Below are 17,392 nucleotides of genomic sequence, written 5' to 3'. Positions count from 1 at the left end.
GCGTTAGCGAGGAAAGTCAGAAGTATACTTCATTTGTAACACACAAAGGGCAGTATGCTTTCTTGAAGGCTCCCTTTGGCCTTTGCGTTTCACCAGCAGTTTTCCAGCGCTTCATTAACTGTATTTTTAGGCCTCTAATAAATAATGGAATTGTATGCGTATACTTTGATGATATAATTATATTGGCGAAAACCGAACAGGAAGCGATAGAAAATTTGAAAACTGTTTTAATAGTAGCTAGCGACTATGGACTCGAGATTAACAAAAAGAAATGTCACCTTTTGAAAAAGAGAATCGAATATTTAGGGCAAGTCATCGAAGACGGAAAAATTTATCCTTCGCCTGGGAAAATATCGGCCGTGACCAATTTTCCGAAGCCGAAATCAGTTAAAGATGTACAAAGTTTCATTGGTCTCACGGGATATTTCCGAAAATTTATAAATAAGTACTCCTTAATAGCGAAACCGTTAAGCGACTTGATGAAAAAAGACAAGGAATTTCAATTTGGTCCTTCAGAGCAAGAAGCCTTTACAAATTTAAAAAAGATACTCACAGAAAAACCTGTATTGAAATTTTTTGATAGAGAACACGAAACCGAATTACACACTGACGCGTGTAAAGACGGAACCGCGGCAATTTTGTTACAACGTTCACCCGATGACGACAAGTTTCACCCAACACATTACTTAAGCCATAAGACGACACCCGCAGAACAGAAAATGACTAGTTATACGTTAGAAGCCTTAGCAATTGTTCGTGCTTTACAGAAATTCAGAGTCTATCTGCTTGGCATCGACTTCAAAGTGGTGACAGATTGTGCAGCCTTTAAGCAGACAATGGACAAAAAGGAAATTTCACCCAAAATTTGGAGATGGGCGCAGCTTATTGAGGAATATTCTTGCACCATAGAACACAGATCTGGCGAGAGAATGCGGCATGTGGACGCTTTAAGTCGCTACCCTGTTTTTACTATCGAAATCGACGATATAACCGCACGACTTAAAGAAGCACAGCAGAACGATCCGAAAATTAAAGAAATCGTCGACTCCCTTGATGACGGACTGAATGATAACTACGTGATGCGAAATGGTTTACTTCATAAGTTCGAAAATGGAGATGATTTACTGGTGATTCCTGCTTGTATGGAAGAAGAAATAATCCGTGTAGCACATCAGCGTGGCCATTTTGCTGCCAAACGTACGGAAGAAATTATTCGAAGAAATTATTTCATCTCACACCGTGCAGGAAGATGAATATTATCAACTTTCATTGTGGCAACTTTTTGTTACGATTTTATTATTCTACAAAGCTTTCTGATAAAAATGCTGCTTTGACGAAAATTGTAACAGCTAATTCTTCAAAGATATTAGAATATTTTTATAAATTGCGAAATATAAGTAAGCGTTGAAAATAAAATCTCACATATTTGTATACTGCCGTACAAAATAAAAAAGTCTATAACTGTAATTTGTTTTTAGGTTGTTGTTAGCTTGTTTGTCTACGTGAAAAACAACCTAAAAGCAAATGTCAGTTATAGACTTTTTTATTTTGTACGGCAGCATATGTACGTTTTTTCTTGGAATGTCTTGTAAACTAACAAATATCTCGAATATCGATCGTACTGTTTTTTGATTTGTACAGTAAAAAGTAAATCTTTTGTAAAAATCTATCTGGAATTAATCAAGTCTTGAAAGTAATGACAGTCTTAATTTAAACTCATCGATTTGTGTGAAAATAAAGATAGGCAATCTGAATTTACAGTTCTACTTTTTTATATTAGGCATACATCTGCTGATTTTGAACATAATTGCCTTAAATTCAGCACATTCTTTAATGATAATCAGTATGCTTTGCTATTTAAATTCAGTAAAAAAAATATGATTTGAAATTAAACAAAGGCTGTCTTAAAAATGTTGCATCAAAAATTAAGGTACCTTTCATGATTAAAAATAAGACTTTCTTTTTACTGTGTGTGTTCGTTTAATTGTATTAACTAGCTATTCTTAAAATAGTTGTCAACAATGTCTAAGTCTTTTGGCAAAACTCATGAAGTAAATCAAGAAAAAGTGTACTGTCCTGGCGGTAAAAAATCAAATACGAGGGAAAAGAGCAAATTGTTTTTTACATCATAGTATATTAATCAACTAAAATCCGCTGTTATTTCATTATCATCTTTAAATTTGTTAAATTTAGTGATTGTTTTTTAATTAAAATGAAGAAAAACTTTTGTAAAAGACAAATAGAAAATAATATAATTAAAGTACATTTTTAAGCAATCTTATTAAAATAAGTCATTCATGTTTATTTATTTTCGAAAAATTTAGCTATTAGTAATTTTTTTAGTATTAGTCATTCACGTTTACTATTTATTAATTAAAAAATTAGTCAGTCATGTTTATTTATTTTATTAAGATTATTTAAAAATGTATTTCAATTATATTTTCTATTTGTCTTTTGCAAAATAGGTTTTCCTCATTTTAATTAGAAAACAATCACCAAATTTTACAAATTTGAAGATAAAAACGAAATAACAGCGAATTTTAGTTGATTATTATAGTATGGTATAGAAAACGATTATAGTAACTAAGAGTAGCTAGTTCATACAATATATGAACTATCTAACGAACACAATTCATAAAACTTTACACAGATTGATTTAAGAAACTGCTGCAATTTATATAAATATTCGAATATCTTTGAAGAATTAGCTGTTACGATTTTCGTCAAAGCTGCATTTTCATCAGGAAGGTTCGTAGAATCATAAAATCGTAACAAAAAGTTGCCACAATGAAAGTTGATAATATTCATCTTCCTGCACGGTGTGATCTCCTCACTATCAGATAAGGTATCGAAATTTATAGGAAATTGTGTAAGCTGTTTGGTCATTAATCGAAAAGGAGGACGTAAAGAGGGTTATTTGAATAACAGCGACAAAACTGACCTACCACTACACACCTATCACATTGACCACCTGGGACCTCTCGAGTCTACTAGTAAACAGTATAAGCATATACTGGTCGTAGTTGATGCTTTTTCGAAATTCGTTTGGCTTTACCCAACAAAATCAACTACCACAAAAGAAGTCATAGATCGATTGAACAGACAAAAATTCATATTTGGAAATCCTGTTCGTATCATTTCGGATAGAGGCACTGCCTTTACATCGCAAGAATTTCAAGAATATTGTAACGAAGAGAAAATTAAACACCATCAAATAACAACTGGTTTACCGAGGGCTAATGGACAAGTTGAACGCATTAACCGTGTCATTATACCAACCTTATCGAAAATGTGTATAGACAATCCAAGTAAATGGTACCAACACGTTAATAAACTTCAACAGACCTTGAATTCGACGTTTCAACGGAGTATTGGAATGACTCCTTTCCGCTTACTTACTGGAGTGGAAATGCGACGAGCAGATGATTTGGAATTGGCAGAAATTTTAGAGTTAGAGTGGCAAAATCAACTTGACGAGTCAAGGAACGATCTTCGACAACAAGCTAAATCACAAATTTTAAAAGTTCAGCAAGAGAATAGGAAATCTTACAATTTACGCAGAAGAGAACCATCGACATACGCAGAAGGAGACCTCGTAGCCATTAAACGCACCCAAATGATTCCGGGTAGCAAGTTGAAACTTAAGTACTTAGGTCCTTACAAAATCACCAAAGTGAAATTCAATAACACTTATGATGTAAAACGCGTTGGCAATGGTGAAGGCCCTATGAACACAAGCACTTGCGCAGAATACATGAAACCGTGGGTTTCCAAAAATTAGTCATTCGTGGCGTATGACAATGTAGGATGGCCGAGTTGTAGAAAATAATCATCCTGTACTTTGTATTGAAATACTTATTTGAAATTGGCGGTAATCGTTCGTAGCGCCATCGATCAATAATGCGGATGCATTATTGATTACCATAGTTTTTTTAGGTTAGAATATAGAAATTGACACGACGCGCTGCAACATTGTTTTTGTAAGACGCTTATCAAAGAATTGTATTTTGTAACTTTCAACAATTATTATTATTAAATTCATATATTTCAAAGTATTTGTGTTATCACTATTATAAATCCTACAAAAATAAATGAATAATATTATTAATAAAATGTGAAAAATAAATAACAGTAATAATATATTTAACAGAATTACTTTTCTCTTAAAAGGTATCCTGGATGAGAAGTAGAGATCTTCACATCTTGACCACAAGTGAGATTACCTTCAGTTCAGATTCGAGATTTAGCCCGCAGCACTCGCCTGGAAGTGATGCTTGGACGCTACGACTGGATCGTGCCAAAAAGACAGATTCTGGAAAGTACGAATGTCAGGTCAACACTGAACCAAAAATCATGTATGCAGTTCAGCTTTTTGTACGAGGTAATTGTCTTTTCTTTATATATATATATACGTACATATATATGAATCGATTATTCAATCCTTCTCTCTCTTTCTCTCTTTGCTTTCTACCTTGTCATTCGTCTGATTGATTTCTATAGACAATTTGCAAGTTCGAAAAGAAAGTCTTGAAAACGAATGAGAGAAATTTTCTATTGAAAAAAAAGATTGAATAAATGAGAAATTTATTAAAGCACTTCATTCTAGAAAGAACGAAATTATCCCACACCGAAGAAAAAAAATCTATTTCAGTTCCTTGATTATATTGACATTCCACTCGTTTTTTTTATGTGATTTCAATTTTCGTTTTGTTCTGTTTTCCTTCTAGATCCTGATAAACCTGAAGGGTTCGATGAACCTTTTTCTCAACAAACCCGAATAAGTAAGTTATGTTTTCAGTTTTTCTACTTTTTTTTTGTTTGGCGAAAAAAAAAATGTTCTGTGTGGGAATTAAGACGTATTTAGTTTTGTTTAAATAAATAGTTGCTTTTTAATTTTAAAATTTGAATTGTTGAAGTAGTGTTTAATAAAAACATCTTCGTTTTTGAAGTTTATCTTTTTTATTTAGGTAGTTACAATTTTATGTTATAGTAAATTCTCTAAAATACCGAATTAGTTTTCAAAAAGTTTATTTAATGCGAAAAATTTAGGGAAAATTGTAATTACATTTATTGTATATTTAAGGAGTTATGACCCTGTTTGTTTGGGAAAAATTTTAGAAAGTTTACAATTTCTATATTCATTCAAACTTTACAATAAGAAAAAATACAATTGTACTCGCAGGCTTCGCACACATCTATACTAAAACCTACTATTTACTATTTTTATTACGGTATGCTAATATTTAGATACTTTTTTTTTAGACTTTAACCACTAAAAGATAATATTTCTTTTTTTTTTGAGAATTTCCACTACTTTAAATTCGCTAATACTAAAAATTAAAAAACTATTCTCAAAATTTAGAATCAAATTCTTTAAAACGATTCAATTATTATTTTCAAAAAATATTCGAAATTCAATTATTTTCAGTATCTAGCATTTTCATAAAATTTCGCAAAACAATTCAATTTTTTTAAAAAATTCAATTATTTTCATAAATAATAAAACTCATAGAAGTATTTCAATTATTTTTAATACTATTTTAAAATAATTAATCGAAGAATTCAATTATTTTCACAAATAAAGTTTTCCACAAGAATTCAATTATATAAAATAAAATTTTCATAATATTTATTATACATTCGAGAAAATTAATTATTTAAAACAATGTTTATAAAATTCTTATAAAGAGTTCAATTATTTTTAAAAATAACAAAATTTTTCACAAAAATTCAATTTTTTAAAAAAATTTTAATAAAATTTTTCAAAATAATTCAATTATTTTCATAAATAATTAAATACTTCTCAGGAATTTAATTTTTTTGATAATTTGAATAAAGTTCTTAGTAACTGTTCAATTGTTTTTATAAATAATAAATAGCAGGATTTTAATTATTTTTAATACAATTTTACAGGAATTGCTCAAAAAATGTAATTATTCTTAAAAATTTAATTTCAATTCCTCGAAATAATCAATTATTTGAAAAAATGTGGTTTTAAAATTCTTTGAAAGACTTCAATTTTTTACAAAAATATTAAAAGTTTTTACAGAAACTAAATTATTTTAAAATATTTTAATAAAGTTGTTCGATAGAAAATCAATTGCTTTAAATACAATTTTAATTCAACTTTTTGAAATAATAATTTAACTATTCTTTTAGATTTTAGTAAAATTCTTCCCTAGAATTGAATTATTTACATAATTAATTCTTTAAAAGAATTCAATTATTAAAGATAAATAACAAAATTATTCCCTAAAATTTAATTATTTTGAGGCATTTTAATAAAATTCTTTGCAAAATTTAATTATTTTCATAAATAACAATATTCATCACAAGAATTCAATTATTTTTATAAATAATAATAATCATCACAAGAATTCAATTATTTTTGGAAATTTTTATAAAATTCATCGCAGGATTTCAATTATTTTTAATACAATTTTACAGGAATTATTCAAAGATAATTTATTATTCTTAAAAATTTAATTTCAATTCCTCGAAGAAATCAATTATTTAAAAAAATGTTTGTTTTCATATTCTTTGGAAGAATTTAATTCTTTACAAAAATAAATTAGAATTTTTCACAGGAATTAAATTATTTACAAATATTTGAATAAAATTGTTCGAAAGAAATCAATTATTTTAAATACAATTTTAATTCAACTTTTTGAAATAATTCAATTATTCTTCTAGATTTTAATAAAATTCTTCCTTAGAATTCAATTATTTACCTACATAATTAATTCTTCAAAAGAATTCAATTATGTCGATAAATAACAAAATTTCCCCGAATATTCAATTATTTTAAGGCATTTCAATAAAATTCTTTGCAAAATTCAATTATTTTCATAAATAACAATATTCATTAAAAGAAATCAATTTTTTTTAAAAGTAATAAATTTCTTCTTGGAAATTCAATTATTTTAAAAAATTCTAATAAAATCTTTCACAAGAATTCAATTTTATTATTTTCATAAATGACAAAATTCTTTTTGGATTTCAATTATTTCCAAAAAAATTTAATAAAATGCCACACAGACATTTAATTATTCTTAAAAATCTTAATAAAATTCTTTGTAAAATTTAATTATTTTTAAAAACTTTTCACAATTCAATGATTTTCAATATCTACTATTTTTCATAAAATTTCCAAACAGAATTCAATTATTTAAAAAATTTTGTGTAAAAATCTTTTTAAGTATTCAATTCTTTTCACGAATAAGAAAAATTTCTCAGGAATTCAATTAGAATTTGCATAAAATTAGTTGAAAGAAATGAATTATTTAAGAATTTTTATGAAATTCTTCGTAAGAATTAAATTATTTTTCTGAATATTTAAATTCTTTCATGAATAATAAAATTCGTTGCAGAAATTCAATTTATTAGCAGGTTAAGAAAGAAGTAAAAAAACGAGTTTTTTTGGTCGTCAAGTTTAATTTTTCGATAGCTACTTTTTTTAGTTTGAAAGATACTTTTTGCTACTTTTCTAAAATTAATTATCGAGTGCGAAGTCTGTACTTGTGAAAAGTAATTATAATAACTAAATGAATAAATTAAAAATTAAAAATTGTAAATTCTTGTTGTTCGTTATTATTAAGTTAAAAATTGATTTAATAAAGTTAGAAAGAATAAAAACTGCAATGTCCGAAATTTTCCATCAGGTCTTAATGGTTAGTATGATAAATAAATAAATTTTCCCCTGACAAGAAGGTTTGTAACTCCTTAATTGAATATATTAAAGTTTTATTTTCTGTGTGAGTGACTTTTTTCTCAATTTCCTTTTCGATTTAAATGTTGTATGCGCGCGGATATAGAAGACGATTGTAATGAGAAAGACATTGGCGAGGAAGAAATTTTCAACGAGTTAGTAAAAATACATAACGTTTGTGTATATATATAGATATTTCGTGCCAGGAAATGCAGTTCTCACGGACTTAAATTAAGTCTAATAGGATTGCCCTTAATCCAGGTAGTCCTGCACTGGTCTTCTACCCCGAAACTCCAAGGCCAGAAAGACTGGCGCGTAAAATGAGTCTCAACTGCAGTCCACTTTGAATAATGAATTCAAGTCTTAACATTATCATACTTAACCTTCTTAAATTACTACACCGTCTGGCTGCGAGACGCATGATTTTTATACTTAAATCCGTGTTAAGTTAATTTTATCCCTTGGAATTCAGGTTTTATTTTAATATTTTTATCCTACATGAAGGGGTATATTACTTGCTTTGAAAATAATTTCCGCAATTCTAAGACGCATCTCTTTATTTTATTTTCCTTTAGTGAGAAAAATTATTTTTGCCTGTTTTATAATAATGTAAATAAAACAAAACGCTGAGTATGATGTTGAATCAGTAATGAGGTCTGTTTTCTTGAAAGGGAAAAATTTGTTTGAAAAAAACAATTTTTGGGTAAAATAACCTAATAAATAATAAAACACGAAGAAATCGATCACTTCGAGTCTTCGACTCGGAGTAATCGCTTTCTTCATGTTTTTTAATAATTAAAGATTGGCCGAGTAATAAAATCATTAGTTACAGTAATTTTTTCAAAATTATTTTCATCATTTTAATTATTATTTTCTAGAATTTTCAACTAAAATTATTTTTTAAAATAAATTATTTTTTAATAATTTTTCATTTTTAAATCAATTTTTACCAGAAAATTCTACGAGAATTAAATTATATAAATACAAAAATAATTTAATGAATAATTGAATGTTTCTTAAAATTGGACTCACATAAAGAATTTTATCAAGAAATTTTAAAGAATAATTACTTTTTTGAGGAACTCGATTAAAATTTTATTAAAAATAATTCAAATTCTGCGATGAATTTTATTATTTATGAAAATAATTGAATTCCTAAAAAGAATTTTTTTTTTTTTTGAAAATAATTAAATCCCAGTAAAAAATTTTATTATTTATGAAAATAACTAAATTCCTTAAAAGAATTGTATTATTCACAAAAATAATTGAATCCCTGTATAAAATGTTATTATTTATGAAAATATTGGAATTATTGCTAAAAATTTATAAAAAATTTGTAAATAATGGAATTCTTGTGAAATTTTTATTAATTATGAAAATAATTAAATGTTTGACTAGAATTATATCAAAATTTTGTTAAAAATAATTGAATTGAGGAAATTTCTTAAAAATAATTGAAAATTTTGCTAAGAATTTTATTAAAATTTTTGAAAATTATTGAATTTAGAAGAATTTTATTATTTCTTAAGATAATTTAAATTTTGACTCTAAAATTATTATAGAATTTTTAACTATATTTAATCTTTAAATCAATTATTTATCAAATCAATTATTTTTAATAATTTTTGAAAAAGTTCTTTGAGAATTCAATTTTACGGAATTTTGATTATTCGAAAAATATCTTCAATTAAACATGTATTAGAAAATAAAAAATTCAAATAATTAAATAAAACTCAACAAACTTTTTCAAAAAAAAATTAATTCTACAGAATTGTTGGTTAAAAATATGAAAAATTCAGATTTTCAAAGATTTTTATTTAAAACCTTTTCGAAATTCAATTATTTTTAAAAAGTCTTAAAATTATTTTCTCATAAAGAGTTTTATCAACAAATTTTCATATAAAATCGAATTCTTTCGAGGAATTTTAATACAATTTTTAAGAATAATTAAATTTTTCGAGAAATTTGATTAAAATTGTATCAAAAATAATTGAAATACTGCAATGATTTTTATTATTTATGTTAATAATTGAATAGCTGCAAAGAATTTTATAAAAATTTTCAAAAATAATTGAATTCTTGTGATGAATATTATTATATATAAAAATAATTGAATTTTTGTGATGAATATTGTTATTTATAAAAATAATTGAATTTTGCAAAGAATTTTATTAAAATGCCGCAAAATAATTGAATTTTCAGGAATGATTTTGTTATTTATCGACATAATTGAATTATTTTGAAGAATTAATTATGTAAATAATTAAATTCTAGGGAAGAATTTTATTAAAATCAAAAAAAATAATTGGATTATTATTTTAAGAAAATTTCATTAAAATTGTATTTAAAATAATTGATTTCTATCGAACAATTTTATTAAAATATTTGAAAATAATTGAATTCTGCGATGAGTTTTATAATTTATAAAAATAATTGAATCCCTGTAAAAAAATTTTATTATTTATAAAAATAATTGAAATATTGCAAAGAAATTTAAAACAAATTTTTGAAAATAATTGAAATTTTGCCAAGAATTTTATTAGAATTATCGAAAATAATTTAATTTCGAAGAAGAATTTTAATATTTCTGAAAATAATTGAATTCTTGACGGGAATTTAAAAAAATTTTTTGAACAGAATTTAATTTTTGCAAAGAATTTTATTACTTTTTGAAAATAATTGAATTTCTGAAATCATCTGTAACTTCTCTAAAATTCAATTTTTGAAGTTTTTTAAATTTACATACAAGAATTTAATTATTTTTAAATGCAAAAGTAAATAATTTATTGAATAATTTAATGTTTCTTAAAATTGAATTCTCATAAAGAATTGTGTCAACAAATTTTGAAATAATTGAATTCTTTTGATGAATTGTAATAAATTTTTTAAGAATAATGACATTTTTCGAGGAGTTCGATAAAAATTGTATTAAAAAATAATTTAAATTCTGCGATGAGTTCTATTATTTATGAAAATCATTCTGTGAGTCATTTGTTCATGAAATTAAAAATTGATAGCATGTACTATTGATTTAAAATAAAATAGAAATCATGTCACTTTTTTTTCTATGTATTTAGGAAAGTTATTAAAGTTTTGAAGAATTGAATTTAGAAATCAGTGGAAGGTTAGGGAAATAGAAAATTTCTTAGTTCTACCAAACATTTAAAATAACCGAAAAATAAGGTTTATACAACAAAATGGAGTTTTTAGTTTGAAGATAATTGAGTGAAAGTTAAGAGTAAAGTGATAATTGGCAAATTTGTTGAAATCATGTTTTGTAAGCAAGATATTTGTTCGAACGTGTCTTTCAGGTTTCGAGAGTACAGCGCCAGTCGCGGCTATAATGGGACCACGTGAGCAAAGGGTGCCTTCCGGGTCGACAATCACCCTAAGGTGTGTCATAACCTCCCCCTATCAGACGCGTCCCATCAGGGCTGTACAATGGCTTCGAGATAATAAACTCCTGACAATCCTGGTAATTTACGATTCAAATCTCAACACATCCAACATTCTTCTCTTCTTTCAAATTGCTATTTACATTTACTATTATGTATACATACAAAAAAACATCATTCTTTCAAATTACTTTTTTTTTTCAAACAAAAACACAAATCATAAAACAAAAACTATTAGTACTTTTCACTGTAAAATTAAAAATGAAATCTTTCTCTTTATTCGTACTCTCAGTGAAATTTTCCCTGCATACCAATCAGTAATTAACTCTCTGGCTATGCCTAAATCCAAATGTGAAATTTCATTTATTCGCAGTGAAAATGCTTGCAATTTAGTGAAATTCTTCTGATGTGAGTACGAAGTTAATTCAAACGAATAGAAAGTATCAAATCAATCTAAATTTCACGATAAGTAAAAGTACTTACTTTTTTAAAGTACTTAAAGGAAAAACATGTTCTTTTTCTTAAATTCAACTCATTTTTGGGCCTAAAATAAAAATTTGTCAATTTCAGGCTTTAATATCAATTTTCTAATCAGAAATTTATTCAATATTTGGACTAATATAAGTTGTTTTAGTCAAAATTAGGCTTAAAACAAGATTTTTTTTACAGTGATGGACAAAAACTGAAGCATATTAGCGTTGAAAATTTTAGGAAAAAATTGTATTCGGTATGCAGGGAAATTTCACTGATTTTTGAGAGTAAAAAATAGAAAATAGAAAAAATTTGAATAATTATTTTTAGGCAAAACGAGGAGGCATTAATGTTGAGACTGAAAAAAGTTCGGCACAAACGATTTCGTCAGCGACACTCGCATCCGTTACTCCAGACGACTCTGGAAAATATTCGTGTAGACCAACCGAAGGTCTACAAGACACCATCACCTTAATCGTTGATCCAGGTAAACATTTTATTCCCCTTTTAATTTTTCCAACTGTCACTTGCACCTACAAATAAAATACAAAATGTTCCATTTAATATTTTTTGAGTTAAGTGCAACATAAAAAAATCCAAATTGTATCTCAAATAATTTAGTTTTTGAAGAGTTTTTCATTTTTTTATTCAGTTTTCTTTACGATTAACAATTCGTGCAAAATTATTTGATTCAAATAACCGATTAATTGACTATTATCAATTAAATATTTAATTGAATCAAATACTATTCATTGGGGTCAATTTAATGGTTTAATTCATATTTGCTTCAAATACTGAAATTATTGGTTTAAATATGAATTGAACCATTTAATTGACTCCAATAAATATTTTTTGATTCAACTAAATATTTAATTGATAATAGTCAATTAATCGGTTATTTTAATCAAATAATTTTTTTTCAGTGTAACATTAGTTAAATTTGATAAAATTTAAAATTATGAATTTCCAAAGTAAATGAAGTTTCGAAAATGTTTCTAAATTTGAAAAATTTTAATAAACCGATAAAAATTGGTAAAAAAAAATTTTAATTTAATTGTTCAAAGGTAATCGAATTTTTGCAAATAATTCTTATTTTTACAGAGTTACAATTAAATCCACAATTAAAGTTGTTTGCAAATAAATATATTTTTACAAGCATTTTTTTCTATTTACCTAATCAGTTTTAGAATTTCTCAGAATATTTTAATTGTTTATAAGAATTATTTTCAATCTTGATAAACCTAAAAAAGCGCATCTTTTTTTGAAAAGCATTTCAAGAATATTTAATTAGTTGAAAATTCTATAAAATTTATTTACATTTTAGATAATGTAAATCTATTGGTCGATAATATTGATACCATTGTTATTTTGTTACAATTTACTAAAATAACAATACTACATTTTAAATATAGTACCTTCAAAATTTCAAATACATTGTATAACTACTGAAACATTATTTCAGAGCGCTTTTCATGGATTTTGGTTTTTAAAAACCGGTTTGTACACAAAATACTTAAATTGATTTTTATCATAACGTATACACGTTCAATAACATTGTAAACAAACCTCAACTGAGATTATTTACAATATGAAACTCAATTATTCCTACACAGAACATTTTATTGAGAATTAAATTTCAAAATTTGATAAACAGCATTCAGTATATATATAAAATTTGAAGAGCTTATATATAAAGATTTAATATATAATCTTGGATTTTTGATTATTACATTATTTTCTCTTCTTTCGAAAAAGAGCAAAAAGAATTCTATTGTTTAAATATTTTACCATGTATTTAAATACATGGTAAAATATTTAAACAATAGAATTCATTTAAAAAAAAAAATTTTTTTTTAAATTGTATTGTTTAAATATTTTACCATGTATTTAAATACATGGTAAAATATGTAAACAATAGAATTCTTTTTGCTCTTTTTCGATAGAAGAGAAAATAATTCGAATTTGTAAGAGTAAATATAGCTTTTATATTATAATAAGGGAAACCAAAAAAACAAGATGTAGTAAAGGGAGATAGCTCTTTAAATTTCTTCCAGTGCAATCTGAACCATTCTAATTAGTGTGACAAATCCTCTCAAAAGAGTGGAATTTCATTCTCGTCTCGTGCAGCAAATTTGTAATTTAATTCGAGTAATACTTTTGTGGAAAACGAAGAAACTGATAGATATTTTAGTACTTTAAATTAAGATTTTACTCGTTTGTCGCAGTATTTATATATGACGTTAAATACAGTGCTTGGTTTTAATTTCTACTTGAAATTTAATATTAAAAGAGAGGTAATTGAAAATGCTCATTCCCTTTAGTTACTTTATTCTTTTCAACGCAAGAATTTATTTTTATCAAAGAAAACCAGTTCAATGTTAAATTTTCAAATTCAATTATAATTTTTCTAGAAGACGTAATTTTAATTTTAAACAAATTAATTTAATTAATTAATTAATTAATTAATTAATTTAATTTTTTAATTAAATTTTTTATTTTTAATTTAGTAATTTTTTACTAGCAAATAATAATTTCAGTAAGTTAGAGAATTATTCTAATATAGTAAAAAAAAAATTCTATGGAATTTTACTAGAATAATTTTCTGTTCCTGGAATTGTAGTATACTGGAATGATTTTTTAAAATACAATAAGTAGTAAAAGACGGTTCAGGTCAGACTAAATTTTGTTCACAAAGTTTTGTATTTTTGTCCCCAAGGGAAAGAAGTTTCGGAGAGACGAAACTTTTTAAAAAGTCTTCTAATTTTAGTGTAAGTAGTAGAAGACAGTTGTTGTCAGACAAATGTTTCCTGAATTCTTATAATTTTACCATCTTGGCACAATTAGTTTCAGTGACTTATAATTTTTCTAAATTTTTGTAATTATATTTACAGTAGTATTATTTAGTCAGTCAACATGTGTTTAATAATTATATTTTTAGTTTCAGTAGTGAAAGTAAATTTTAGTCAGCCATCAAAATTTTTCTACTCTTATACAGTTGACAAAAAGAAATTATTAAAAATATCAATATATTAATAATAATAATAATAATATCAATATTAATATTAATAATAATGATAATATCAATATTAATATCAATAAATTAATATATTAATTCAATTATTATTTTCTAGAATTTTTAAATAAAATTCTAAAAAATATTTAAAATTTTAACTGAAATTCATTTTTAAATCAATTTCTATTAGAAAATTCTACGAGAATTTAATTATTTAAATTCAAAAGTAAATAATTTTTGGAAGAATTGAAGATTTCTGAAAATTGAATTCTCATAAAGACGTTTATCAACAACTTTTTAAATAATTCAATTATTCTTTTGACGAATTTTAATAAAATTTTTAAGAATAATTACATTTTTCGAGAATTTCGATTAAAATTATAATAAGAATAATTGGAATTTTGCAATGAGTTTTATTATTTATGAAATTAATTCTTACCCTGCAAAAAGTTTTATTACTTATGAAAATAATTGAATTATTGAGAAGAAATTTGCAAATAATTGAATTGCTGTGAAATTTGTATTATTTATGAAAATAATTAAATGTTTGCGTAGAATTTTATTAAAATTTCTTTTAAATAATTGAATTTTTTTGGAAAATATTATTAAAATAGTAGATATTAAAAATCAAAGAATTGAGGAAAACAATTGAGTTTTAGCCAAGAATTTTATTAAAATTTTTAAAAATATTTGAATTTCGGGGAAGAATTTTATTATTTGAACCGTTCGCTCGAACAACGGCTTAAGTTGATTTAAGCCGTTTTTCAAAAGACGCTTACCATCCTGTTAATTAACATCTAAATTATAATGTTTGATTGGAATTGTTTAAAGCAAAACCTATTAAATTAAATAGTAATGCTTTAAATTACCTATAATTTATAAATTAGTGTTAATTTTAAGACTTTCCAAAATGCCTCAAAAACACTTAAGCCGTTATTCGAGCGAACGGTTCATTTATAAAAAGTAATAAAATTATTTATAAATAATAAATTATTTATAAAGTAATTGAAATTTTATTTCAAGAAGAATTTTATTATTTATGAAAAGTTATAAAATTATTTATAAAATAATTGAAATTTTTATTAGAATATAAAAAAAATTTTGGAATATAATTGAATTTCTGCGAAGAATTTTATTATACTTTTGAAAATAATTGGATTTCTGCAATAATTTGTAACTTATCCAAAATTCAATTTTTTTCTGTTTTTAAGTTTAAACTAAAATTTCTCTGTAAGTTCATTATTTTTAATGATTAATTGAATATAATTTTTAAAAAATTTAATTTTAAATCAAATAAATCGTTCTCTCATTGTAATAACAGAGAACATTTTGAAATTCTTAGTTATCAGTAGTAATAAATAATATAATAAAGTGGTACTTTAATAATTTTAAGTACAAATGTAGATTTTAAGTACAAATGCAGATTTTAAGTAGTAAAATACAGTTTTAGCCAGACAAAATAATTTTAATGTTAATGAGACAAAATTTAATTTCAGAAAGACAAACGATTTAAATATATTTTCAGTGGTTTAGAAATAAAAATAAGATAAATTTTCCAATTTAAAATTTGTCTGTCTCGCTTGTCAGTAGAAAAAGACGGTTCCAGTCAGACAAGAATTATTCGTATAAGAATCTATATGTATGTATGAGAGTAACTGCAGTGGCAGTAGTAAAAGTCAGTTGCACTCAGACAAAAATGTTCTAAATTGACATATAAACTGTTGTTTCAGTAGTAAACTCATGTTTTAGTCAGACAGACATCTTGAATACAGGTAATTACGACTAAAAAAGTAAATGGCAATTATGTCAATAAATTTTATATTTCAGTTTTTTCATAGTTTCAATTTATTTTCAATTTTTTAATTTAGCTTCTAAATTTATTTTTTGTTAATTTCATTAAATAATTTGATTCATCATAATCTAATTTTATTCATTTCAAAAAATTGTAAACTTTTAATTTTTGGAATTAGTAAAAAAGTACAATTACAATTAGCCGAAAGGTTTCTTAATTCTTAAAAGAATATTTCAATCAAAAAAAGAATTAAAAAGAATTCTTATTTAAATATTAACTTAGTTTTTCTACGGATATCAAATTGAGACAAAAAACGAATTAAAACGTTGCTTCGCAACACTTTTGATTCGTTTTTTGTCTTAATTTGATATCCATCGAAAAACTGTCTTAAAAAAAAAAATTGTCTTAAAAGTCTTATTTTGAGGTGTCAAGGAAATCTTAAATTAAAATGCAACATTTTTAAGACAGACAATGCATTTTCATTGTTCTCAGTAGTAAATATCAAAGTTTAGTCAGACGAGAACTATTTTCCCAATAAATACGACTGAAACTTTACATTTATTTTTAGATCTTGAAGGACTGTGTATACATACAGTCTTTTATATATTGGATAGTAAAAGTGAGTTGCAGTGAGAGTTTGCAAATTTTGGTCTATAATATCGAAAAATTATGGTAATAAATAATAAAAGAAATAATGTCAACAATGCAAGAAACATTATTCAGAAATAGAAGTTTATACGCACCTATGACATTATTTCCGTCTGGCTTCTAGAATTTCTTGAAAATAACTGTATATCACTTTCCAACTATTTGTCTACTTGATCCCTTTGGAACTACAATGTAAGGATAGGATGGCAAGGAAGAAGAGAGAGAGAGAGAGAGAGAGAGAGAGAGTTGAGAAGTGGAACAGTATAAGCTTGCATGCTAGATTCACAGGGTGGTCTCTATTATCGTGAATTCTGTTGCGGAAGTCGCAATTTTTCCTAGATGCTGTCGCAGAGATGTATGTTGAC

At 25.0% G+C, this 17,392-nt stretch overlaps 1 protein-coding gene across 1 annotated transcript in view; it reads left to right on the top strand.

Moving 5' to 3' along the window:
* LOC122501897 (basement membrane-specific heparan sulfate proteoglycan core protein-like) overlaps positions 1-17,392 on the top strand; it is a 185,101-nt gene that overhangs the window by 149,377 nt on the left and 18,332 nt on the right. Inside the window, exons 3-6 of the mRNA XM_043611665.1 lie at positions 4,171-4,381; positions 4,728-4,781; positions 11,020-11,183; positions 11,905-12,061. Of these exons, the coding sequence (XP_043467600.1) occupies positions 4,171-4,381; positions 4,728-4,781; positions 11,020-11,183; positions 11,905-12,061 (586 nt within the window). The remainder of the gene's footprint in view (positions 1-4,170; positions 4,382-4,727; positions 4,782-11,019; positions 11,184-11,904; positions 12,062-17,392) is intronic.

Source organism: Leptopilina heterotoma, unplaced genomic scaffold (assembly GCF_015476425.1).
Source record: "Leptopilina heterotoma isolate Lh14 unplaced genomic scaffold, ASM1547642v1 Lhet_218, whole genome shotgun sequence".
Lineage (NCBI taxonomy): Eukaryota > Metazoa > Arthropoda > Insecta > Hymenoptera > Figitidae > Leptopilina > Leptopilina heterotoma.
This window is presented reverse-complemented; position numbering and strand designations above follow the sequence as displayed.